We start from the raw sequence: 27,562 nt of genomic DNA on the forward strand, positions 1-27,562 counted from the left end.
GGGGTGTGCATAAAGCAGGTCTGGCATGTTCTCTTCCACAGCTGTTGCTCTCAGTTTCTCGTGAATGAGGAGACGGAGTTTCTCTGCCACCGTAACACATGACCGCTGTTTCTTCGCCCAGCCAGGGCATACGCGGTCGGACCCGTGGCAGAGGGAATCTCCCTCCTGCGGCAGGAGAGCCCCGCCGAGTGCTCGGCAGGCGATGCGCCGCCGGCCGGAGTGGAGCGGGAGCCGCCCTCCGCTGCCGAGCGCCCTCCCGCCGGGCGGGAGGCGGGGCCGGGCGGCGGGACGGAGCGCCCGGCCGGGGTCGAGGAAGTGGCCGCGGGAGGGAAGCGCCGTGTCGCTCCGCCGGCGATGTGAGGGAAGGGGAGCGGCCCCTTCCCCGCCAGCCCCGGACCATGGCGGCCCCCGGTAGGTGCCGCGGCTCCTCGCCCCGGGAGCCGGGGGGAGCGGCGGGGCTTCGCCGCCCGGCCGCGCTCCGTGGCGGGGCCAGGCGCTGCCCCCCACTCCGCCCCGGCGAGCCGAGGCTCTCCGCGGCGGGCCGGCCCGGGAGCGAGCTGCCCCGCGCCTTGGCACCGCCGAGCGGGGAGGTAGCGGAGCGCGGCGCGCTGCCCGCCGCCCGCTCCCGCCGGCGGGGCGGCCCCGCTGCGCGGCTCTGCTCGTCCCTGGCGCTCAGCTGCCGGGGAAGGGGGAAGGAGGGTCCCCGCCCCGCGTTTAGGGGAGCCCCGGGGTTCTTCAGAGCAGCGGTGGCTCCTTTGTTCGCAGCCAGGTTGCTGCGCTTTCTACCTTGCCTTGCTTCGCTTGGCCTGAGCTCGGGGCTGATGCTGGCGGAGCTCTCCTGTGACGAGTGCGCTTCGGGTTGGCAGCTCAGCTAGCTGTGAGGGAGGGTGTTCTGTAGAGGAATCTGTCCCTGCTCAGCCTTTACCACCTAGATGTTTTTCTGTGATGTTTTGTAGGGAAGTCAGTTCTTCCTAAATACTGCTCTATTCCCCTGTATTTGCATGCTTCCTTTCTGGGATATGACTTGATGGCCCTTGCCACAGTGGCACAGGATCACAAAGTGAGCTAGGTTGCCATCAGTGAAAGTGTTTTAGCTAACGTGCAGGTAAAACTGCTTAGAATAGAGCTGTGAACTCCAGGTTGAAAGGGGTTTAGCCTATATTGCGTAAGTCTTGCTAGGTGCCCAATTTGCAAGTTCCCCTCCCTGCAGGGAAGTGTACATGTTTTATCTAAAAAAGGAAAAACGTGCCATTCGGAGGGTGTGAAGTAACGTTAGTGTTGCACTGATGTGTATCTCCTAATGTAAAAGTAAGCTAAATGGAGGCCTCGGGAGACTTGTGGGCAAAACTACTTTTCTCCTTATAAACAGAAGGTGATTTCACAGAGGCTCTTAAAAGCAGAACAACTTTAGGTTCACATATCATAATGCAAATCTTGTGTTCCTGTCCCTGAAGCTTGATTTGCAAAACTTTTATCTACTTTGATTCTGCTGTTTCCTCTTGTTTGTTAGCAGCACTTTAAATAAAGTGAAGAGTTTCTATTTCATTCAAAGTGAGAGGTCTCGCTGGGATGTTAACAATTACTGCATGTGATCACTGTTACTTTGTTATGCATTCCAGCTAGGCAAAGAATGCATTCATTTCCTCACACATCACTTAAATACACGCACTTCAGAGACCGAAATATGAAAGGTACTGAGGACTTCTGTTAATGGCCCACCAGCCGCTTCCAACACCTCTTGGAAGTGCTCTCTCTTTTAAGAATTTGATTATTAAGTTATCTTGGGTTGGGTTTCATTTATATCATAGGCAATTCTCTTTCATAGGAAGTGAATCCCCCTCTATCAAGGATTGATTTTTTGGACTGCCATGTTTGTGTATCCTCCATACACGTGAATCCCAAAGCAAACTGAGAACAGGCAACGTAGCGCTTTTTCATTTAGTCAGAATTTGAGGTGGATTTGATCTAGCAGATGAAAATAGATTTGCTCACCACTGCGTATGATCATCTGAGTTGGAGTAAAAGATTTGTCTGTCTGTTTTTTACCTGGTCTGTGGACAATGAGAAGCCGTGGTCTGCTTAGGAGAAGGATGTGAAAGGTGACACAGAAAAGCTGTGTGTTATTAGACACTCTGAATTTTCTTTATGGGACCCGCAGGCAGAGTGGAAAACTATTTATGATCTGTAAATTGAAAAAGGTCAAACCTTTTGGCTTGTAGAATGAAATAATTGGACATAACAGTTGATGACATCTGATTCAAATTTGGGAAGTGTTGAGTGGGCAAGATGTAGTCTTCCAAGAGCTGATATGCCAGCTTACCGCAGTATTCTTTAGCTATTTCAGTGGTAATCAGAACCTTACGATATGGCCATAAACTGCTATCCCATGTTTGCTCTGAACTCAAAGATTGTCACCTCACTACTCCCAGACATGGTCTGAAGGTGAGCCTGATTCGTTTGCTTCTCAGAGGGGGACTATGAAGGCATGATATAGTCTATCGCTATAGGATACTTTTATTCTTTTGCCATGGGCCTTCTGTGATTTTGACTGAATTGCTTCATCCCTTTCCGTTCTGTGTGCAGTTTATGAGCTTGGGAAGGCTTTGTATTGTATTCTGTCTCTGTGCTGTTTAGTCTACCTCAATTAGAGGTCTTAGGCATTTCTACGGTACTAGTTTGTAATCTCATCAGTCTTTTATCATTGCTGTATAATGGAGTGTGCAACTAAGCACTGAAGAGGCAGTTGCAGCTGAAAAGGAGTCCAAAGGTTATGGTTTATCATTGTAAACTGCAACAGAACTGCACCTGGATGTTTTTCTATGAAATAAACAGTTAAACGTGCCCTCAATATTATTAATAGTGCTGACATTTTGTAAACAGAAGCAAAAGTCACTTTTATACCCTAAGTTTAGGAATGCAGAAACAAGGTATTGTTGAAATTTTAACTAGATTATACTTGAGAGCATGAAAGATTTTTGAAACGGTTGGCTGGCACAATCTTTCTTCATAGTGCTATTGCATATACTATTCGTATCTTTCTGACTTGAATTGAAGGCTTCCTTGTGCTTTTTTTTCCAAAACCAGCCTGTCAAATGCATTGTCAAATCGTGCATCTAAGGTCAGGTTTTAAAGAAATAAAATGCTTGATGTTCACCTAGGGATTTCCTTATATGTGTACAATAGGCAGAGATACACTGTGCTTTGAAGTGTGCTCTCTGAGTTTTTCTGTAACTGATGTGTGAAGAGTGGTGGGAAAAAACTCACTGAAACATTCTGTTTTCTTCATTTATTACACTTTTCCCTGAGGACCGGAGGATAGTTGGTGCTGCAAAGGGAGGTATTTGGTTAGACAAATAATAGCATGATCCAGGAATACGAGTCCTGTGTCATCCTTCTTTTAAAAGGGGATGTTGCAATCGAAACGGTTCCTAGATTTTTGTTTTCTTTGAAACAGTTCCGTTGCTGACTTCAAGACTTAGTTCCAGTATTTTTGGTTATGAACGTAAGAGTATCCTTGGCTCTAAAAGTGGAGTCAATAATTTTATTTCTCAGTTCTCCTTTTAAAAGCATTGTTCCTCAGTTTATCCTAGAAGCGCAAAAGGCTGTAGGAGTTGAGGTAAGAGGGCCTGAGGAGAGCTGGCATAGCTCTGTTAAGGGGAATGGTGTGTGGGTAGAGCAGTGCGATCTAGGGAATCCGTACCTTTCCTAAACGCTAGGTGAAGTTCCTACTGGCTGCAGAGGCTACGCTGCTCCCGGTGATGTTGTCTCGGGATATAAGTTCTGGCAGGGAACTTGCAGAGAGTCTGTCTTTGCCTACATATCGGAGAAGGGAGGCGCCTCACATACTTAGTGCCCCTACAGTGCAATGCGTTTAAAATCAATGGCTCCCCCACGCTGCATTCTCTTGGAGCACAGCTGCTTCCTTTCATTGAAGAGCTGGAGAGGGGCCTGTTTGCTACCATGTTTAGTTGCAAAAGCTGTGCTCTTTTTAAAAATGCATGGTAGGTTTAGATGTTCCATTTTAGAGAATGTTAAAATGCCCTGGAGGCTGCTGCCTCTTTCCCCGGAGTTTGGAGGTGGGACTCGCAGAGAACATCAAGGTAGGACTTTAGGAGCCCTAGGCACACCTCAGAGGGTCCCTGTGTCATCTCCCCATCTGATGAGGTCAGGCTCAGCTGGCTGCACTGCAGTGCGTGGGCTCCCTTCTCGGTAGATAGTTGTGCTGCCTGTTCCTGCTGTGCTGCCTGTAAATCAACACATGGTGGTGGAAGCAGAAGTCTCTGGCACTCCTCCCTTTCTAGAATAGAACAACTGACCTCCTGAATTCTGCTTGGTTTTCCTGTTTCTGCTCATGTGATTGTCATCTTTGTCAGGTGGTGTTCATTTGGAAGCAGTATTTTGGTGATAGTGGTGTTCTCACTGGTGTGAAAGCCATTTTTTTTTCCCCACAGCAGTTCTGCACTTTTAGCTTAAAGGTCCCAATGCTTTGGGTCTGTTTGTCTGCTTTATGAGCTTGCAGGATCCCCTCTGTTGAGAATGCTGTCTCCTACAAGCCTCCATCCGGCGTTCAGGAGCTGTATTCACGCAGAAACATGCAGCCATCCTAGTGAATACTGCTGAACTGCAGTGTCCATGTTCTCCATAGCTAGGGCATCATCCGTTCACTGCTAGAGACTTTCCATGTGTGCAGGTAACCATAATGTTATTTGTTGAGCACAGAGCACATCTCCATGCTTTGCTTCTCAACTGTACTGCTTCTGCTCAACTACAATTTAAAGGTGGTAATTGTATAGTTTAGAGCTGGGGTACCATAGCTTAGACATCATTTCAACCTTCATTTCTTAGTGAAGGTTCTGGGAAAGGTGGCAGAATGGAGTCTTTGGAGGCTGTTCAGTTTTGGTTGAATTTTAATAAGGTGACTGAAAAACTGTCACCTGCAATTCTGGTAAATTCACTCTCTGCAGATGCTCTTTTTGGCATGCCAAATTTTTGACATTGCCTTCTACTTTAGTTAGAAAAACCTGCCTTTGCTTGCTTGCTTCTGTATGGAGATGGGTTGGAAGTATTGACACTTTTAAAGAGTCACCCTGGAATTAGAAGACGACAGTTTGCTAGTAAGATTTGAAATGCTCAGCACTGAAATTTACTCTGAGACCAGAGATGTAATCCTCAAATTTGTGTAAACTTCTTCACAGGTGAATAGGAAAATTAAATTTAGACTTAGAAGTTTTTTTGAGATTGGTGGGAGAGCACTGCATCATGTTGTCATACTGATTCAATGTGCATGTGATCTTCATAGCAAGCTGGAAGCAGTTTTAAAAGTGCTTTCATTCCAGAGCCAGAAATGCAGGAGTGTGTAGCTAGGAGCTGTCTCTACAGAACCATGAAGTAAGTCAACTATGGCGAGCATATTTTGGGCTGTGTTATGGCTGCCACTGTTGTATTAGTTCTTTCCTTCTGAAGAGAGGGTTTATCATGCCAAAATGGCGGGAAAATCTTTGTATGACAGTTCTGGGGGAAGGACTGTAACCCAGGCTTGCAGTGTCTTAAGCCTGAAGGTTAGAATTGCTGTGCCGTGAGCACTGGGGCTGGTGTACCCTGCAGTTGCATGCATGCTTTGCAGGCAGATGCTTTCCGCTGCAATGAGAGCAAATGTCTTAACACCATGGAAGCGAGTTCCTGTAAGTGTTGTGGGACCTCATTTAAGTAAAGGCCTTTCTTATTTTATGTGTGCTGTGTTTAGTGTATACTCTGCTTGAGCATGTAATGGTCTGCAGTTGTGTTGCTGAGACCTTATAGTTGCCTAAAATGATTTCACTTCGCACACAAAGGTGAACTCCCCTTTTCAAAGCTAGTTTGTGTTGGAGGGGTTTTTTTGTGTTTGTTTTTTGTTTTCCTATCAACATGCTTTAAATCTGTAAATTTCCACATGTGGTTTGTTTCACTTGAAACTACATAGGAAATCCCTTTCTTCATAGGAAGGTTTTTGAGAATGAAAAAAATACTTACATTTTAGTGGTGGGGTGCAAGTAGGAGTTCAGCCACCCTTAGAATTGCTCTGTGGCTGTGAATGCCTCACTTTAGGTATATCTGTTTTTCTTTTGAAGTGCTTTGGAGCTTCTGACATGAATTATAGGGACAGCCCTGTGTTTTTTTGCTGCAAAGCTATGCTCAGTTCTTGCTTTGAATTTATTCTTGCTCCCTGTGATCATCTTGCACCTGTACAGAAACCCCTGGAGGATATGATGTGCTGATTCTGTATGCAAGTGATGCCACTGAATGGTGTCAGTACCTTCAGAACCTCTTCCTCTTTACTCGGCACATTCGAAAGCATCGGATTCTGAGCTACCAGCTGGAAGGCGAGTCTGCCATCTCCCACCAGGATTTGGACCTGTTCAGCAGAAGTCGGAGCATCATCCTTTTGCTATCTGCTGAGCTGGTGCAGAGTTTTTATCTCCCTCCGGTCCTGCAAAGCCTTCAGGAAGCTCTATGGCCCCCGTACAAAGTAGTCAAGCTGTTCTGCGGTGTTACGGACTGTGATGACTATTTGACCTTTTTCAAGGACTGGTCTCAGTGGCAAGAACTCACAAATGATGATGAGCCTGATGCTTACCTTGCAGCTGTCAAGAAGGCTATTTCAGAAGGTAAGGCAGCAGCCGTGGAGTTGTGCTTCCTAGTCAGGAGTTGGAGGAGGGAGATACATGATATTGTTTATCCATTTTTTAACACTGGTAACATGTTTTACTGAAACAGAAAACTAAAGCAAATTGCAGAACCCTTGTAAACTAGGAAGTTTTGCAAGCCAGTTTTTCTGTGCCTGGTCAATTGGTCCTTAATTCAGGAGAGGTTACCAGTGACTTACAGAGAATTTCTGAATTTGGAGGTTATCTTAGGTGCCTGGTTTTGAATGCAAATCGAAAATGAAAACAGTATCTTTAAAGTTCTGCCTGTCAATATTGTGCCTTTCAGTTTATTGACCCGAATCGATGGAAAATTATCTTTTCCTTCGGACTTGCATTTCTGTCATACTGGAACCAAATTAAGTTTGGCTAAATACATATTCTCTAGCATTGGGCCTAAAGTCAGAGATATAATCATACTGGCAACAGACCAGCTTGTTACCTGTCATAGAATGGCAGAGATTAATTGGAGAATTGCACTGATGGCCTTAAAAATAACCCAACCATTCTGAAAGTGATCACCTCATAACAAGCACAGAGGACTTACTAGCGCAGAAGTATGAGCAGCTGGCGACAACAGAAGCCCCATGTACTGAGTTTTAATTGAGTCTGAACTTTCCTAAACTCTAGAGGAGTGTGTGGTACTCCTTTCTCATAGCTTCTGTTGAAATGAAGGTGGAGAGCTCCAGGGAGTTGTGCTGGTCAGGATGTTTTTCTGACACTGCCATACTTAGGGTTATAGTGTTCTTTGTCAGCCTTAGCAGGATTGCAGTCCTGTGGTTGCATCTTGCATTAAGATTTATATGTATTTAGTGGCATAAATGAGGCAATGCAGTCTTCCAGTGTGTCTGGTGTCGTGCCCATAAGGGTGCTTTATGCCAGGATAACAACGGCGATAATCATAATGAGAAATTTATCACAGGAAAAATAAATTTTGAAAGTCGTGGTCTTGGCCAAAACAGTCCCTCTGAAAAAAGATGACTTGGGGGCTATGCTGAAGATGGCATTCTCAGGTAACCAGGTTACAACAGATGTTTCTAAGTACCTTTTAAAAACCTGCACAAACTAAAACTTGCATATCCCTTTCAAACACCCCTAAAATGTCTTAGTTTCCCAATGGATAACCTAGGGCTAAAGTAGTCTGGATCCTTTGCTGTCAGCCTGGAAGAAGACAGTAAACAGTGGCTGAGCTTTTGTACTCTGAAAAATAAAACTGACCAGAGGTTAAGTTAGCTTTTCTGACACTTTCTGGCAAAAGTATAAGTTTAGTTACTGTTTCCCTCCAAACTTGGGTTTAGAGCATGGCGCCAATATTTTTTTGACTTTAAATATGCTGTTCAAAGTTAGGGAAGTTTAAACAACATCTCCCTGGATTACTAGTGTTAATGGTTTTACTCAATGTGTCCAAGGACTGTCAGAGTTATTTTAGGCCAAATTAGGAGTAAGTTCTAGCGTAGCTGAAGAGTGTGTGAGAGTACAAAGGAATGTTGATCCTGAAATCTCTTACTGGAGCCAGCTCTCACCAGTCTCTTCTGGCTTGCTGGATTCTGCGCAAAGCACAACATGGGGCAGGAGAAAGACTCCTGCTTCCTGGGCTGCAGGTGGAGCAGGAAGCGCAAGTGTCTGTCCTTCATTAGATGAACTGGCTGTAGTGGGAGGTTTCACCTAGCCAAGTGGATCCTTACTAGTGAGAGGCTTTCACCCATCTTGCTTGTTTCGGGTGCATTAAAAATCAAAGGTGAAGGGCAGAGGCAGGCGTGGGAATGGATCAGCTAGAAACCACTCGGGATCAACTGCTTCTTGCTGAGAAGCTACATTTGTGAAAGGGAAGCATCGAAAATCAGATTTTTGTGCTGGAAAAGCGTATTGGTTGGCAGCGGTGCGCTGAATGCAGAGCCTTGTCAACAAAATACAGCCTCCGCTCTCTTTGGTGCTAGATGTAGGGGGGCTGCGCCTGGGGGAGCTGGTTGCTGGATCCCCAGCACTTCTCAGAGCCTACCCTGGGAGGGGGCAAAGGTAAGACAGGTAGCGTTATGCTGTCTGTCTGACCAACCAGGGAAGTATGTCTTGTGTGCCTGGAAGTTTTGTGGGCTGGCTGCCATACCATCTGTGGCAAAACTTCTTTGGGGTAAGGCACTACAGTCTGACTTATCCCAGCTGGATGTAGAGTCCTTCTCCAGAAGTGTCATCTCTGCTGAAAGTTAGCATGTGCTGAAAAAAACCTGTGCATTAGCTTTATGTAAATGGTGTTTTGAAAAGGAGATTGTGTTCTGGATTTTTGTTGTTTCTACGTAACAAAATCAGCTTATATTCTGTTTTTTTTTCACTTGAACAAGCATGCATTGATCTCAAACTGGCTTCAGTATTTCTAGAAAATGTTTGACTGAGAGCAAAAGTGAGATAAAACCAAACTCATTTGCTATGGAGTCTGCTGTAGCATTTTCCAAATAGTTTGGTACACAAAGATTCAGAATTTCTGGACTTCTGTTACTGTTATGGGAGCCCTACCTGATGTGAACTGTCATCTGCATGCAAGAGTTGGGTAACATCAGGCTGTTCCTTCATGTACATCAGAGCAGTTGCCGAGGCAAACCATTCACTGTCACTCTGACTCTCGTGAAGGAAGAACCTACTTAAGATAGGCTGGTTTCATGGCGAAAGTATTTGGATGAATGCATCGGATCCTATCTCTGTGGGGAAAAAAATGACTAGGTGAACTCTTCCATCATGTGATTCTACAGACCAAGCTTTGTGAATGGCCTCAAATGCAAATGTTCTGATGCCTCTTCTGAAGAGAAGACGACCCCAGGTGTGCATAGTTCCCTTTCTGGGTGAAACTGTGAAAACTTTCTTCTTGGTTGGTAATAAAAAATTAGCATTTGCCTTATAGTTTGCCTGCAGCTAACCCCAGCACGAGTGACTTAAAGTAAGAGTATTTGTGACAGCAGGCCTCTCCCGTAGAGAAACACAGCCTGTGCTCGGCTCCCAGGACTTCATTGTCAGGATTTTAGATGAAGGCTTTGAAGTCAGGAGCTCTTAGAAGGTCTCAGTTAAGTCCATTCTCTACAACAGACTGTGAACTTTTCCTGAGTAAGGCAGCCTTACAGCACTTAGCAGAGAAAATTTATGACCATGTTTGAAGTGATTTGTCTGTGTGTCTCCCTCTGAGAAGTCCTTCTCTCAATATGCTTTCACCAGTACTTCTAACAGCAGTGCCAGCACATGTCAAAAAACTAAGCCTGATGCAAAAATGACCAAGCTTCAGCTTCCTAATAGCTGAATCCTGAGCTAGTGGAGCATATGACCCAGGACATGGTTAGGGCAAATACCTCTCTCTAGCCTGCACACTGGCCCTTCTCAGGCTATGCTGTTGGCCTCTAGCGCAGCTGCTAGGCTGTGGTTTAGTGCATCATGGGAACATGACACCCCCAGACATCACACGCTAAAAGCTATTTTAAGTTTTATTAGTTTAGTATGAATTCAGAAATGAGGAAGCAATCATCTAGCCTTGTTGAAAATGAACTGTGTGCTGACACTGACTCTTGCTCTCTTGTAGGTGGGGCATTTTTCCTTCTACAGTTTCTCAATCCTGGCAAACTACAGAGGCCATGAAGGTTTACATTTGCAGGCACTCCTGTCACCTGTGGGGAAGTTTTTCAGGCTATACAATAACTGTGCTAAGGCCATGGAAGTGCTTAGGATGGTGCTGTACAAGCCAGCTCAGATCTGGCAGGGTGTAGTCTCCAGCCAGGGTGCAGTGACCAGCCTGCTACTTAAGCCCTCTTGTCTGGTGCATGATACCACATCATGCTGTGCTGGGTACATCGGGCAGCTGGGAGTATGTGCTGCACAGTTGGAGTCCACAATCTTTCTCTTCCTCCTATGTTCTCAAAGCTCAGCTGACATCCATTTGGTATTATGCACATTTCAACTTCTCCAGTTTATTTCAGACCCTACTTATGTTGTCTTGAAAAATTTCAAATTTCCTGCTTTAAAAGTTGATATTTCCAAAGCATTTACTAACTAATCAGAGGCTTTGAACTTTCTATACCCAAGTAAACTCTTGAAGGGAAAAACCCAGGGAAGTCATCTGCCTGAGATTAAGTTGGTAACTGAATGTAACAGAAGCTGTGAACCGTGCTGTTGAAGGATGAGTGCAGCCTTGGCTGAGCAGAGCTCTCATGCAATGAAATGGACAAGAAAGATCAGTACCAGCAAACTTCTTGCAAAACAGGAGGGTCAGAAGTGGATGTAAGGAAATATATGGTGAATATGGAGGACAGTGGGCAAGTAGAAGGAAGATGAGAATTTTGCTGGAGCCCTGTAGATGAGGAAGAGCTAGTGAGGGCTCATTGAGAGATGCCAGAGACCAAGGCAGTGAGCTTTTGTTGAGAGAGAAATGGCATAACAGAAACTGCATAAGCTGTTCCCATTCTCCCTCCTGTGCATGTCAAGGAATTGAATTAACTTGCTGGCTTTCTTCTGTTGCACTGGTGAAACCACGAATGAAACTTGAGAGCATATCACAGAGTCGTTCAGGTTGGAGAGAAGCTTTTGAGATCATCTAGTCCAACCTCCCTGCTCAAGCATGGTCAGATAAAACAGGTTGCCCAAGACCATGACTGGTCAGGTTCTGAATGTCTCTGCAGGTGGAGACTTTACAACCTCTCTGAGCAACCCGTTCCAATGTTTGACCACTCTCAGAGTGACAAAGTTTTTTCTTGTATTCAGATAGAATTTCATATGTCTCTGTTTGTGCCCATTGCCTCTTGTCCTGTCAGTGGGCACTACGGAGAAGAGTGGCTCCCTCTTTTACGTTCCCTTCCATCAGGTAAACATTGATAAGATCTCCCCAAGTCTTCTTTTCTCCAGGCTGAAGAGTTCCAGCTCTTGCAGCCTCTCCTTGTATGAAAGATGCTGTGGTCCCTTAATCATCTTTGTGGTCCTGTGCTGGACTGAAACTGTAAAGCTAAAGTAACCTTGAAATAGGCTACTCGGAGGTGGAGGTCAGGTTGGACAGATGCATAAGATATTCTCAAGTGTGTCTCAACCCAGGGGGATGAAGTGATAGTACATGGGAGATTCCCTTCAGCCCAACACTTCTGTAATTTGATTGCTAACTTTTGCTCATCACTGCTATTTAGGGCTAGAGCCCTAAATTCACAACAAAAGTTTCCAGGAGCTGCTCTTCATTTACTTTGGGGGTTAATGAGAAATGATCTGTTCAGTGATGTTACATAAATTCTTATTTGTTAGGTATCTCGAGATTTCTGCCAAAAGGCAGGTTTTTGCTGGAGTAGCTCATTGGCCAATAGCCTTTCTGTGGAAGGGTGTCAGAGTTTGTTCATTTGATTTCTCAGACAAGCTCCATGTTAGGCCTTGATGCACTTCCAACCTTCTGCTTTACCATGTAACTATTTCAGGACGCAAGCACAGTGAAATCCAATGTTATCTGATATGTTACCCTTATACTTATATATAGCCTGATGAATGACAAAGCAAATACCATAACCTAGAAGAATAGTCTGTGGCTTTTGTGGATAAATTTGAACATTCTTTTCTTTCTTTTCCCCACCTTAAAATCTTTTAACGCACATTGAATACTTTTAAGGGCAACTTTTCACTAGAAACCACAAAAGCCACCAGTAACAGAGCTGCACACTTTATCTTAGGACAGTAGTGATCTTATCTCAGGTGCCTACTACAACAATTCATTGAGGTGCAGGTGCTCTGTACTGTACAGTGGCATTACTAACTATTCCTCTGACAGCAGCAGCTACTGTATCCGTGGTGCTGTGTCTGTTTCTGACAGGTTAGTGCTTCAGTCAGGACTACTCTGTCAGCCTAACACCTGCAGGTGAGGCAGTAGTGAAGGTGATGCTATAAACTGGGAACTGCAACCTCCCTCCCCACAGGTTCATTCCATCCTGTATGGGAACATGTTCCTACAAGAGGGAATGCTGTAGTGTGATTTCCAATGCCTGTGGAGTTTGCTGTTGCATGTGGATGCTCAATAAGACTTGAATGCTATAGCAGCTCTTCCCTGTGCTGCTTGTTGAATTTCATAAAGCATGGCCATTGAGGAACATTGGATGCAGAAAGTAATCCTGCTAGGAAGAGGCATGACATGGCCAAGTACTTTATGGGAAAGTTGTGCCACCCCCTTAAAGGATGCATCCTGGGAATAGAGCAGCCAAAAAGAGTTCTGTAAATTAATTTGATATCCCTGGTCATCTCAGAGAAGGATCATGAAACTATGTCAGATCAATGCCTCTATGAAACTACCTCCTTAATCTTTGACCTTACAGAAGATGATACTTTGGGACCTGTTATATTGCTAGAGCGCTAATACTGTATCTCTGAGGCTCCAGCTTGTGAGCAGACCCCGGTTCATGCAGCTCAAACTTACTGTGATGTTCCTCTGGCCCTGCTGGAGTCTTTTTACTTGTCTGTATGAAACCCTAGATGAGATCCTAGCATTGTATTTTCCTCACCAGCTGATCTCTTCAAGCCCTCATACTGTGATCTCGCATATGACGTCCCTGAAGAGTTTCCAGTCCCATGTGTGCAATTGCCATTCTCTGCAAGATCCATTGTGGCCCTTAGGAGGTTCTAGAAACTGCAGATTGGATGTGGATGCCTGTGCCAGGTTTGTGATCTCTGCTTGCATCTCCAGAGTCTGGATATCAGAAGTACAGTAAAGGAAGCAAGCTGGAGGTAGGAAGGGACAGGAACTGATGTACAAACCTAAATGGACAGAGCAATGTGAAGCTGGGGACCATTTGGTGTTTACTTCTGGCTCTCGGTGCTCTGTGGAGGAGTCTCAGAGAATTACATCCAGCATTTATTTCTTCCGGCTTATTGGAGTGGCCTTGAAGACATGAGGGAGCATCATTATCTGCTGTACTGCAGTCTTCCCTCCCTCCCTTGCTCCTTATTTTCCCCTTTGTGTCCTGGTTTGGGCTAAAACAGAACTAATTCTGTTCTAGTGCTTTTACTTTTCAGTTAAATGTCTTCTAAGTAACCACTTTCTGAAAAACAGCAGCATGTTTTTCCGGACAGTGACTGCTTCTATCAATGATAAGGCTTGATGTTTATAGTTAGTACTAAGGAATGGTATGCAGAGAGGCCCTTGCTTATACTTATTCTTATAGCAACCAAGGTCACTGCTAAATCTTGTGCTCCATGTTGGGGTGTGGGGAGTGAAAAGGGTCACAAGCCTGAAAAAGGTCGCACCTACAGGGAGGAGCGAGCTGGACAGGTGACCCAAACCTGACCAACAGAGTATTCCATCCCATAGACATCATATTCAGTATAAAGCTGAGAGATCACGAGGGTCAAGCTTTCTTCTTCGATGGCCGACATCCAAGGAGGACTCTCTCTGTTCTTCTGTCATTGATCCTGACCTGTGCATCCCTGAATCCAGTGCCTGAGTCCAGCTCCTGCCTCTGGTCCCTGTTTGCTGCTGAGTCCAGCCAGCCTGGGACTGCCCCGGTGCCAGCCCTGCAGTGTCAGTGCTGATGTATCATCATCAGGGTGGAGAGAGTTTGGTTTGGTATTGGTTTTGTATCTATTTGTATATATTTCATTATTTTCTTATTCTTATAATTATCTTTTCTTTTATTGTTATTGTTCATTAAAGCTGCTTTAGTTTTCTTTTCCAAACCGTAAAGTCTCTCTCCTTTGTTCTCTCTCCCTTCCCCTTCTGGGAGGGGAGAGGGTTTAATAGAGACCATCTGTCATTCATTAGTGGCTGGCCCAGCCTCAAGCCTCAACACTTTGAAGGGGCAAAATTAAGTGAATTCTTAAACTGTATTTTTCTCTGTTATATTGTGTTGAAATACAAGATATGCTTCTTTGACCCTGCTCTTTGAAGAGGAACGGGTGAGGTATTAGTCAGCCCTTTGGGTGCAATGAGGGTCTGCTTCATTGTATGGGAGCCCTGCAGCCTGGCTGGTTCTCACTGCCTGTCAAGGAGAGGAAACTGTGACGCTCTCGCACAAGAGTTAAGGTTGAGAGAACATACTGGTAGCATGCCTTTCCTTGCAGATGCTAGTATGGTTATAAGTGACTGATGCTGGAAATGCAGAGACTTCAGAGAGCTGGTTAAAACAATCAGAGAAACCTTAACTAAGCCCCCAAGTGATATTGAGAGAAATGCATGAATGTCCTTATCCATCTGTAGCAAATGGGATCGAGCAGTTGAAATAGTCTTCTCAGCTGCAGGGTGGATGCATTGTTTGTCATTAAGGTGCTTCATAAAGTCCCGGTTGATGCACGTTAAAAGCAGTACTTCACAGCTCATCTTTTCATGTCAGTATGAGATTCAAGCAGTGCTAGCATATGTATATACTAGCTTTCTAGACAGAGATAATGAAATGATAGCCTGAAACTAGTAAAGTACAGAAACTGATGTGGTTAGGAAGCATAATGCTATAGTAGACTTCTTGCACGTTGCAAATACTAATCATATTTCTCTGTAGATTATAGTTCTGATAATCTTCCTGCAGATTGCTTTAAGGTAGTGACTAAGCCTACTTCTAAGTGCCTGCCAATGTGACCTGCAAGTCTTTAAAACACCTGCTTAAAATAAGAGCCCAGTACCCATCACTGATGGCTTCTTCCAAGTTTGGAACAGCTGAAGTAATTTCTGCGAAATCTTTACAGAAGTGTGTGATGAAACCAGAGATGCTTTACAGAGCAGGTTTGAAGAGATGTGTGGGGCAGATTTTGGGTTGCTTCAAAGATCTTTGTTGTGCACTTGGACAGTTGTTTTGCTTCTAGGGTTGCATTTTGTAGGATGTTCATGGCTGTTTGTTGTTACCACAGAAAACTTTTGATGTGTTTTTCAAAAATGACTTGAGTGGACCTTGAATTTCCCAGGAGAAAGTTTCATCAGTGGCATAGGCTGACCTTAGCATGGACTGCTGCAAAAGAGTGTTCTGCCTCATTCTGCACCTTTTGTCTTGCTGGATGATCTGATGTGGCATTGGACTGGAAGGGTGGTGTTCCAAGAGAGACTATTTGAAGGAGAGGGAGGGCACAACTGCCCGTTCGCTGGTAATGTGGCCTTAGATCTACTGAATCCACTTGTAGAACCACACCTTCAGTCAAACAGTGATCTCCTGGTGGGCTGGTTCCAAAGCAGCTACCCAGCTCTCTGAGGTGGAATTCCAGCTTTGTGGGCTTTTATGTGGATGGTCTTTTCTGTCATGCAAGTGTTACGCATTGTGCTTAAATTGAAGTGAGGAGATACTGCAAGAGGAGAGATAATTAATCAGCAAGTTAGACATTCATTTTTCTTGCATGGGGTTGCTCAGGAAGACTTGAATCAATGACAGATGTAATGTGATTCTAGGCACCCTCAAAAATCATGAGCCACGCACACACTTTTTCAGTATGTGTTGTCTCATCCTGGCACAGGTGGTTGAAGTAAACTATTCCAGCCCCTCTTCCTTGAGATTTTGGTTATGTACACAATGTCTGTTGTCTGTGTGGCCAGAACCCTGCATCTTCCTTTGAAGCTCTTTCCCTTCTCTGTCCTGTTCCCATGCACCCCTGCTAGTTCTTTAGGTTTATATGCTTAATCCTGTCACAAATTGATCACTAGGCCTGTGAGACCCTCATGGTAACTGATAGCTCAAAGAATTATGAGTTAGCTTGCAGTTTCTGCACCATAATAGCCAGGCATGCTTTTAGTTTAAGGCAGGCATAGTGTGGTACATGTTTGCTTAAACCCTAGTGAAAGAACTACAGGCTAAATACACTTTGCATTTGTAGCATGCTGTAGACATGGTCAAATAGACTATGACTCTGTGTTATAAGGGGCACTCTGCGTTTGACCTGAGCTGGCAGCTACTGTCTTTGCAGTAGGTATGAGTGAAATTTAGAAATGTTTCTCCTCATCCTGAAGTTCAGGGACTGGCAGCTTAGTTTACACCCCTGTTGTCAGCTGCTGAAGCAGAGATCCTGGTCCTGCGTCTCGCTGACACAGCCAAACATGTGTTCTTTTCCACTGATTCTGCTGCGTGGGCCATAGCCTCTGGTGAAAGTAAAGACAAGAAGGGGAAACAGGAAGGGGAAAGAGGGCTGTGAGTGGTGAAGTTGTATTTTAAACTGCTGTAACTCTTTCTGTTGTGCTGTTGCGAACATCTGCCCCCAGACAAATGCAAAGATTTTTTTTTTTTTTTTTCCAGCTCAGCAGACTCACTAAGCCAGGGTAACTCTCTGAGGTGAGATGTGTGTTTGAGCTGAAACAAAGTGTTTCCTGGACAAGTAACAGTGCTGTAGGGGCAATGTTGGCACTTAATGCGCTTTATTAAGTAATGGAAGAAGGTATTTCTTCTCCAGGACTGTGAAAGGTCATCTGATGAGGTTTCTAAGAGCAGAATTTGGTACAATCTCAGAATAGTATTCTGCGGGGCCTGTATTTGGGGACCGTCTGTCTGTTACGGGGGTTGGAGGGAAACCTGTGCTGGATTCAGACTGTGTGCTTTCCCTAAGCTCTTGCATGTTACGGCTATAAGACTCACTGTCATCTCAGGTGCATCCAGTTCTTTACATTAAAGGTCCTGCTCTCAGCTCAGGGCTGCTGGTGAATGAACAAGAGCTCTAAGTGTGAAAGAGTTTCAGTGGAGGTCACAAATTGCAATTTCGTCTTTAATCTGTGATAGTATTACTGAGTGTTGTCTTGTCATCCTGGGGAAATTGCTGAGCTTCTGTGAAACTTCCCTGTGCTTAGATCTTTGTGGACAGTGTCTTTGTGCGACCTACAGCATTACAGACCAAAAGTGTACCTTTCTGAGCTACTGAGGAAGAAGGGGCTGCAGACCACTGATCCCAAACTGAACTATAAGAGCCCATCCAGTAGTCACCTGCAGTCAAGGCAGAGGAGGCTGAGGACCGTTGCTAAGGCAGATGATGTGTGGTAGGCAGTTTCCCAGCTGTTACTTGTGTGGCACTGTATTCACGACAAGAATTCCAGAGGTATGTTAATCTAGTTTCCGTTTCCATCCGTTGCTAATGCAGGAAGGACTTCCAGTCTGGGATTCTTACCCGTGTTTCTGCACATCAGCAAACGTCATGTGAGGTGCAATGGTTACATGCATCAGTCTGGCTTGCAGCTGACTTTGCTGCCTCAGTTCCATTTTTTTAATCTGACATTAATAATGAGTGCCAGGAATAACAAAAAACTGAGCCCAGCCCAAGCAGCCAACTGAAAGTTACTGGTGGCATTGGACCCTAAACTGGAATATTCCCACTGAACGCACCTTCGATCCTGTGGAACCTTCCTGTTCTTTACCAATTCTCCATCTGCTTGAGGGTTTTATTTTGCCATGCTTTTCTAGTGTCTGGTTTGTTTTTTTTTTCTTGCTTTCTCTTCTGTGTCCTCTCCAATCTTGTGGCTTTTCAGACCTTCCTTTCTTAACCTCACTGTTCTCAGAACTATGTGCTGAGTTTCCTGTTCCTGCAACCCAAGTATGGTATTTATTGGCCACTTTCTGATCCCTACCTTCCAGTATTTATAGGAGTGACATGGAGTTGCCCTTGGCGTTGTAAACAGCTTTCGGTGACTCAGCTTTCTCCAAATCCTTCTCGTTTCGAAGATGAAATTAAAAAATAACTTGGAAGTAGCATTTGGGAACACTGGACCAAGAAGAATGAATAGATTTGTTCACTTGGGTTAAATTTTCATGAAGATCACAAAAGCCTCTTGCACTCCACTACAAAGACATTTTTATGCTTTCAGTTACGTGTCTGTAGTTCTAAAATATAACAAAGGAAACCTGTTACTTGAAGTTTAGATGAGATGCGCTTTATAGAGGAACTGTGGAATAATATAGGGTTTTGAGTATTAAGGATATGTATTGTCTTAGTAGGTCACAAAGGTAAAAACTGTACCTTCTGGCTTCTCAAAATTTACTGAAACACTGGTCCTGTCAACAAGTCTCTTAACCCAGTTGTGTTCTTCATAAGGATACAGCTTCCCTAAGAGATGCACAAGGTTACAGCTTCCCTAAGAGATGCACAAGTATGCGTGCACACACTGGCTCAAGCAAAACTTGAAATAGTAAAATACATCTTGTTTCCTTGATGGAGGAGGAGAACTCGTTTACTGTAAATTCCAACTTTACAGGACAAATGAAACATGACCACTTTCTTTGTAGAACTGAAAATCTGGTTTTTAGGTGCTGTGCTTGTAGATGAGCTGCTTAGGGTGAAGGGTTTGGAGAGAAGGAGATGTCCCATATTCTATTTGTTCTGTGTAGACAATTTTACAAAGTCTTACATTTTCCTGTGTTTTTTATTCTCACCTGCTGCTTTTCTGCATGCTTTCTCTCCACTCTGTTGAAAGGGGAAATGTTCCTACAGTATAGCCCAGCTTTGAGGGGTTATCACAAGATGTTTCACTGCTGAGCGTGTATTTCCTTGGTAAAGCGGGGGCTCTGAGGTTAGCATGATGAAAGATAACTTTCACTGCTTTCCCTGAGTACTTTGTCAGTACTCTGCCTGCTTCTTGCAAATGCAGCTGGAGTTGCTCTGAGAGGCTTATAATGTCCTTGTTCGTGCTTGGAAAAGGAGGCTGGCCAGTTGCAAGCTTCAGATGATAGAAGGAGCTCTCTTTGAGGGCATTCCCTCTTGCTCTGGGTGTACTGAGGTGAAAGCTCAAGGCCTCGTGAAAGCTGGTTGTCTCGGCTGGTGAGCTGGTTGATGGATGGAGTGGGAAATGTTCATAGATGCCAGTGAGGGGGTAGTCTGCACATGCAAAACCTATAGGGACAAGCTGTGCCATTTGCATTGACATCTGGATGACAGAGTGGTCTGGACAGGCTGCTGACTCCTTCCGAGCATTCATGTGTCCTGGGGTTGTAAGGGCTGACTTCTGAGAAACCACAGCTGTCGGCTCCATGCTGATAGCCCGCCAGCTTAGCCAGGAGGAAATGGATGACAGAGCAAGCTGCGTGCACTGTACAGAAACAGGTCAGAATAACTGGCTGCTTCATATTAGTTTCTGAAGCTGCTAAATGGCTCGTGAAGCATGTGGCCATGCCTACATTTTCCCTGGGCTTTTTACAGGGGTGAGCTTCTGCAGGGCAGCTGTGCAGAGAGCCTGGCAGGGCAGGCGAGAAGGGGCTGTCATGGGGCTGCTCTCTCTAGCTCAGCTGCTAATGCTTCCTGGAGGGGGGCATGTTCTTCAAGGGGAAATGTGGTTGGGTTTCTTGGACCGCATCTCCTCCCCTTGCTGCTGTTCTCACAAGTATTTCTGTCAAGTGTGGCCTGAGGTAGCCTTCATTTAAAGGGGAACAGAAAGGCCTCTAGTCAAGGCAGAGCTGTTTATAACTGCGATCTGTTAACCTACAGCAGCTGCTCATGGAGAAGCTCAATTCAGGTATTCACTGAACTTTCTAATGAGTCTGTTGATCTCCTCTGTAATCGCCTCTTACTTGGGTATCAGTACAGTGATATAATTGCTGACTCTTTATATGTAAATGGGTTGTCATTGCTCAAGTGTCTTAGTGAGTGGGAAGCCTGATCTAACAACACATCCCTTTAGAGCATGGGTATTACTGAACGTAATGGGATGGTTTCCTCTTCCAGTGCTTGCATGTTCACAAGTCAGTAGCACGTGACTTGAACTTGCAAGATGACCATAGCATCACTTCACTGCTTATGTGGGAAGTTGCTAATTTGCAATTTCAGAATTTTCTGAATGAATAGACAGATGAATAATTCATACCTGAAACTCAGAGTGCCTGTTTCATCAGCTGTTAATCCAATTACTGATTAACATTGCTTGCTTCTTCCTGTATTACCTAACAGCTCTGTTCTTACATATGACCTCCGGGCAGTCAACTCTGTTACAAGAATGCAGAAGTGCAAGACAGGATCAGGCAATGCCAGAACTTTGTAAAAGCTCAAGTCATTCTTTATCTGCTAGTTGCTTTCTACTGCCAAATAACATCAGTGAAGCAGAGAGACCGTGGGGCTTGTTTTCTTCTTGCTCCCCTCTTATCCTTGCTTACTGTAGATGTCGTAGCTGAGATCCACAGCTTTAGGTTTCATTTTCCTCTGAAATGGACCATATGTTGGGCAAGTGACGTACAAATTACCACGCTAATGGTTCCATATTGGGATGGGATTGATACCCTTCATATCAGGATGCTGGCAAGTGTCAGCTTGTGCATATGTGGCAGGAACATTAATGCTTTGCTGTAATTTGGTCATCGTTGGTGCTCTCTTGTCTGTGGTGACCTTAGTCTTCCTGATTTAGTCATATTGGAAACAACCAACAGAGATTACAGAGACACTAGTCTACTAACAGTTGCCTCTTTTCCTCCTCCCCAAAAGACATGATGTCTTGCTCTGCATATGCCAAACACCTGACATGATAGCTGTCCTGTAAGGGAAGGATGTGGGACCAGTGCTTTATTTTCTCCTGTGCAGCTGAGCATCTTGGCACCCCCAGGTGGGAGTAGTGCATCTTTTCCTAAGAGAAGGGTTCCTAAAACTGGAATCTGGCTCTTGCAGCTGATGGCTTTGGACAGTATCAGTTAGAATACTGAGTTAAGAAATTTAAGACTTCAGTCCATTTTCTGTAATATAATTAGTATGAGCGTCTGAAAATCCAAAAGACCACCTTCAGTACGTAGCCTTGTGTCACTACTAAGTAGTTTCTTAGTCAAATATGCAGAATTGTGTTGGTGAAGTATTAAAATCTGTTTGCTAAATTATATGTACTGTTCTAGGTTTGTTTAGGAAATGTTGATGTAGGTGGTGATGCCTTAGTTGAACTTCAGAGCTGCAGAATTTTGGCTCTGTTCTTTCTACAGCAAACATTAAAGCAGTGGCCTAGTTCTTGTAGAGTAGTGCCTACTATGAGCAGGCTTGCTTGCCATGTGGAGCGTTTCACATACTTAAAGTTAAGCATATGTGCATCACTATTTGTGACAAAAATTTCAGCTGAATGATTCACTAAAATTTTGTGGCTTAAAATCTGTCTCCTGAAAGCAAAGTTGCATTCATGTAATTAACAAAGTCCCATATAAATGTATAGAAAATATTAAAAAAAAAAAAGACAAAGAATTTCAAATATCCTACATTTAAGTCTTTGTAATAATAATGAAGAAGTCTAGATTTAAATTTGTGACTGAATTCTAGCTTCACTGTTTGAAACTAGCAGGACATGAACACCTAATAGAAGCCTGCTTTAGTAACTTTGGCTCTCTTGATTTATGGAAACTTGATGTACCCAGAGGTTAAGGGATTCTGAGTAAAACCTGGGCTGTTGTCAGCTTCACTGTATGGATGCCCTGGATTAGACAGTGCAGTTGGTCGCTTAGGTCTTTCTCATCAGGACTGAGTGTTTTAAATAGAACATTTCTTACTAATATGAAAAACTGCCAGTCCAAATCTGAGATATTAACTAGTAAGTAATTTGTACTGCTCTTTACAGATGTGTTTTACCGTTAAGTAGTAAATAACAAATAACTTCCAAAATATTGTATTAAATCATTGACTGCTCCACAGTTTTCCAAGGTGTGGTAAATTTTGGCCATGGGAGGTAGGGTTTTAAGAATTCGTGTTAGTCTTTTGACAACTGAAAGTCAGTGACTTATACCCCATGTTTTGGGAGGCAGGGGAAAAAAGTTGTGAATCGTGTGAGTCAAGAGGTAGAAACTAGATAAGAAAGTGCTCCCTACTAAGTAAATACAAAATCATCTGCTGTTTATCTAGTTGGGAAAAGTATTTCCTGGCAGGGGTAGGAGACCTGTAATCTATTTTAATTCTTGCTAGGTTTTTTTGCAGCCAGTGATATCAATTCAGTTTGTTTGCTCTTCCATCAGTATCCATGCTGTTACTGGGAAACAGGAATGAGAACATGGTTTTGTACACACAGACTGTAGGGTTACATGTGTTTACTTCTACTCTTGGGTCTGATGGGTAGAGTACTGTTATTCTTCAATGCAAAGGCTCTGGTACATTTCAGTTTCACTCTTGCATAGATAGAGTAGCTTATAGTTCTTGCTCAAGGAACAGGATCGCTTCAGACTACTGCCTCATGTATTTTGTTGACACAATAATGAACTTGGGAATTGGAGTGAGCAACATAATCAGGATCCAGAAAACTAAAGATACTACTGAAAAGAAAGAAAAGTTTGTTTTCTTCATTTACTTTAGGAGAGGAAGACTAAAGGCTTCTGCCCATTCTACAGTGTGCTTGGAGAGCAGCTGGAGTCAGATGAGACCAGTTGACAATCATTCTTGCAGTAGACATTGACATACTAATTTTCCTATCTAACGTGAGAAGGGACTATCCATATCAGCAAAGAGTGGCGTTGTTGTTTGTTTTGTAAGCATATTCAGTGCTACGCCAGCATTTTTGTGTCTTTGTGAATGTTCCTCAGCAATCCTCTTAAGGGAAAAAAAAAGGAAGCTCTGTAGTTTCCATTTCTTCAACTAGATCCCCTTTTCTGAGCATTACTTTGAGAAGAATAGCAAGTCCCACCCCACCACCTCCCTAGCTGTTTGTCAGGATGGATGTGTATGATCTGCATTTTCAGTAAAGGGGAGTGATGTAACAGGACTCTTACGCTTTATTTTAGACTCAGGCTGTGACTCTGTGACTGATACAGAAACAGAAGACGAGAAGAACCCAGTTTACTTGCATAGTCTTGCCATGAGCGAAGAACATGGGTCATCCAAGAGCACTGGGGATCATCCGGTGGTGCAGCCTGACCGCATACGGTGTGGGGTACTGTATGTCCACTCCGTGGGCTATGTTCTTACTGTGGGCTGGTGCAACCCATTATGCTGCTCTGTAATGGACAGCTTTACAGGCCTGAGACTTAGTCCCTAATTCCTTTTCTGTCCTTTTCCCTCTCAGCCTCCTGTCCTCACTGTCTGTTTCATAAGCTCGGTTTCTGAGGCCCAGAAGTAGCTTAGTAAGATGCAGCGCCCAGTGTTGTTTAGGCTGCAGTGTCACTTATTGACAGCCTTATTAACATAGCTGCTTGTCTTGTGTGCTGTGAGGTAGGTTCACACTTTTGACTTACCATCTTCCATTCTGGTGAGTTTTAGGGGTGGCAAGTGGACTAAGTTGATTGTAATGAACTGTAACTCTACAGTCTGGATGCAGTCTAATATGACAATACTGGAGCATGTCATACAAGTGACTCCAAAGAGCTTGGATCATGTCTTCTTGTTTGAAAACCAGCATTTCTTAATATAGCATCTCCTCAGATGGAAAAATCTACATTTCTTCCTTTGTTTCTGTTTAGAATGGGGCCACGCTACTTGAGGGAGGAGACTGATAGAGTTGAAACTAAATAATTTTATGAATCTAGCTGATAAGTCTGGAGTTTTATCAGCTTAATGCTGCTGCAAGCTGTAACAGAAGCCACCTGCCCAGTTACTCCATGACTGGAAGATGCTCCTGAAAACCATTCAGGACTGTGAAAATGACAGATGATAGTTTATATGTTAGTTGCAATGACAACAAAATCCCTAGAAAAGGGGCTTAACAAACCAAGTGTGCTTATGTTGTGAACCTGCATTGTTGTAATGCCTTTTCTCTTAGGTGCAGACAACAGTTTATATTATCATGAAGAGTAAACTAGATGGCGAAGTGAAAACTGAAGTTGAATTCTCTCCAGAGAATGCGTCATCTGTGCGTGTGCTGGCTGAGATGGAGAATGAGTACACAATCTCTGTGGAGGCTCCAAGTAAGCTGGGCTGAAATTCCCCCCCCTCCTCCCCCCATTGCTTCTTTTCTGTCTCAACCTTCCTGTCCTGAAAAGTGCTAGAAGGATAAGGTAAAGGTTACAATGGAGGAAAACTTGCAGCTAGAAAGTCTTGAGCTTGCGTTCTCATCTGTGATACTTCCGTGATGAGGAACTGAGATAAACTGCTGCTTGGGGGCTCTGTTTTCACCTCGGCAGTGGCAGGGTTGCAGTGTGGAAACACCTTACTGGGTGTTCTTAGAGCAGATTGCAGCTTGTAAAGCACTTTGAACTTAACTGTGTGTTACAACCACCACCACATTAGCATTGTCAGGGCACCAAGAGAAGGTAAGTGCCAGTAAATAATTGCAGGACTATAACAGCATGTGCTTAGTGTGTGACGATTTCTCTATGATCAGAGCTGAAACTATTTATCCTGGCTTGCCTTTTAATTTAGATATGTTCTATCACTCTAGATATTTACATTTACAAACCTGTAGGTTGTCTAAACTTTAGGTTCACTAAACTTTAGGGACGAGATTTCAGAGCCTTACAGATGGACAGTACTTTCTTAGCGTGATTTTATTTAATCTACTTTGCTCTGTCCTCTTGAAGGGTCATTGTGCCAGCTCTGAGAGATATATATATATATAGATTAATATATATAGCTACTCCTGTAACGTCAGTGAGGTGGGTTGATTTTAAAGGTGACCTCACCCACAGAAAAATATTCAACTTCACGTGTCTTAAATCAAGACTTATAATTTAAATGTGGACCTGGGCACTAACTTGCACTTTGAATTGTAAACATGACCTTCACATTGATGGAGTGTGCAACTATGTTAAGCTCTGCAGTTTCTAACAGTAAGAGAAATATATTTTTAATTCCTTTCATGTGTGACTGTAACTATTTCATAATTTCCTGAGTTGTTAACAGCCAAGCAGGGAGAGATTAATTTCAATGGGATTCAAAATATTTGTGTTTCAAAGAGAAAGTTGAAATCTATGAATGCACACTGGACAAAACATCAAGGAGCTCCCATGGTGCAGGTAGGAGATAAATCCTGCGCATGGGAAAAGTTGCAAAGCTGGAATTCTTTTAAGTTACTTTAATTCAGAGACTAATAAGGCTGATGGGTTGCAAAATCCCTAGTGACTTTTCTGGTTTCTCTCTCCTTCTGCAGTTCTCATATTTTATGGCCTGGCTTAGAGACTGCTCAAGAGAAAGCCAGAGGTGGAGAGGTGTGAGGCTTTCTAGTTTGAGTGGTCCAGACTACTGTTAGCAGAGGACCTAGCAGGTCACAGGTGATGTACATTGACATAGCTCTGAAGAAGGTAGTTCCAAAGTACTTTCCTACTTAGTGTTCAGACCAACATCACCTTTTTTTCATGACTCTTCATGAACTCAATACAGCAGAAACTCTTTTGGTATCCCGCTGGCAGTATCTCCAAACTCCTCCTAGCCTCAGGGTATTTGATGCAGACTTATTCCCATTGTTTGTTCTTAACGGTGATTTCTTCTCTTCCTTTACAAAGATTTAACCTCTGGGACAGTGCCTCTGCAGATATATTCAGGAGACTTGATGGTGGGAGAAACGAGCGTCACCTATCATACCGACATGGAGGAAATTGGCAGTCTGTTGACTAATGCAGCCAACCCAGTACAGTTCATGTGCCAGGTAATGACTCTAGCAAACAGCTGCTTTGGAAACCAGCTCTTTCAGAGGCTAGACAAGTGGACATAAGCAAAAGTGCTTGCCATGAAGTGGCTCTCCGGAAACGAAGAAATGCAAGGTTATTTAGGGTTTTTCACGTAACCTTAACATCCTCTTTTAACGAAAGCATGAGCGCTTTTTCTGTCTCTGGAGCAAATAGCCTGGAGTCACCTTAGACAGCTATCCAACTAACAAAAAAACTGCAGTCAATCAACATGCGCATTTTTAGACCTTGATGACTTGAAAAGATTGGGGTGACAGAACTTGATGTAGCAGAACGTACCGTAAAGAAAGAAATTGTTTGGAAATTTGTACCTTGGAAAAGATGTGAAAAGGTAGCAGAGATCATACTAGCTGAATGAAACAGAGTAACATAAAATTATTTGTTTATTCTTGGCACTTGTTTCTTTAAAGCCACTCCTCAGTTCTCATGTTATATTTTGCACAGTGGGGCTACCTGAACCCTATTGGAGGGGTAAAGCTTGCACAAGCGAGTTCTCCAGATGTGTTGTCTGTGCCACCGGCCTATGTATCCCTTATCAGCCATGTAGCCTGCAGAGCAGTGGTGTTAATCACCACTGTACCTGGGGCAGGGGAGACTCTTTCCCTTTCTTTTTAGTTTAAGTTGTGGAATGGTAGGTACTAGGCTGTGTCTCTACTTGGGGAACAGGCATACTTCCCAGTCTTTGGCTAAAAACCAGTCCAAAACCCAAACCCAGAGTGTACACCAGAGCAGTTAAAAATGGACGAGTTCATACTTAGAGCAGGAGTGACACTTCATTGGAACAGTTTCAGAAGTAAGATTATACCTGGCAAGGAAGTAGGAAGTAACAGTTTTCTGTACTTCAAATTGCATGAATGATTTTCTCATTGTACTCTGTCTTGTTGTGGAGTGTACGGTTCTCATCTGCTCAGATTAATGATACTGTGTTTCTGGACCAGGAGGCTATTCATATTCTTTGCTTGATGTTTTGCTACCTTCAGTGTTTATACCTACTGTTCTGTTATGTGCTAGATAAAGAAACACCTTATAAATCTCACCCTAACCGAATCTCCAGACTCCTCCAAACAAAATCACTTTCCATTTATCTCTAGGCCTTTAAAATCGTGCCATACAGCATAGAAGCACTGGACAAACTGTTGACTGAGTCACTCAAGAAGAACATTCCTGCCAGTGGCTTACACCTATTTGGAATCAACCAGCTGGAAGAAGAAGATATGACAACAAGTAAGTTGAAACATTTTTTTGTTTCTTTTTAAAATTGATCTTGATCAGTTGTTTTACCTTGGCGCGCCTTAACACTGCAGCATGTGGTACCTGCACAGGCTGTCTCAAAAATATTTGATCTCAGCCAGGAAGCTAGATTTCTGAAGATGCCTATGGAAGGGGGATTGCCATTTGGTACGGGTGACCCTTTTTTTGTTACATTCATCAGTCTTTCTTCCT

The 27,562-nt window shown here is 43.8% G+C and overlaps 1 protein-coding gene across 1 annotated transcript in view; it reads left to right on the top strand.

The window, feature by feature from the left end:
- The first annotated feature begins 398 nt into the window (after positions 1-398).
- PIK3AP1 (phosphoinositide-3-kinase adaptor protein 1) overlaps positions 399-27,562 on the top strand; it is a 46,950-nt gene continuing 19,786 nt past the window's right edge. Inside the window, exons 1-6 of the mRNA XM_086466732.1 lie at positions 399-411; positions 6,228-6,644; positions 23,285-23,433; positions 24,259-24,403; positions 25,937-26,079; positions 27,211-27,343. Of these exons, the coding sequence (XP_086322858.1) occupies positions 399-411; positions 6,228-6,644; positions 23,285-23,433; positions 24,259-24,403; positions 25,937-26,079; positions 27,211-27,343 (1,000 nt within the window). The remainder of the gene's footprint in view (positions 412-6,227; positions 6,645-23,284; positions 23,434-24,258; positions 24,404-25,936; positions 26,080-27,210; positions 27,344-27,562) is intronic.

Source organism: Leptosomus discolor, chromosome 6 (assembly GCF_034619465.1).
Source record: "Leptosomus discolor isolate bLepDis1 chromosome 6, bLepDis1.hap2, whole genome shotgun sequence".
In the NCBI taxonomy this organism is placed as follows: domain Eukaryota; kingdom Metazoa; phylum Chordata; class Aves; order Leptosomiformes; family Leptosomidae; genus Leptosomus; species Leptosomus discolor.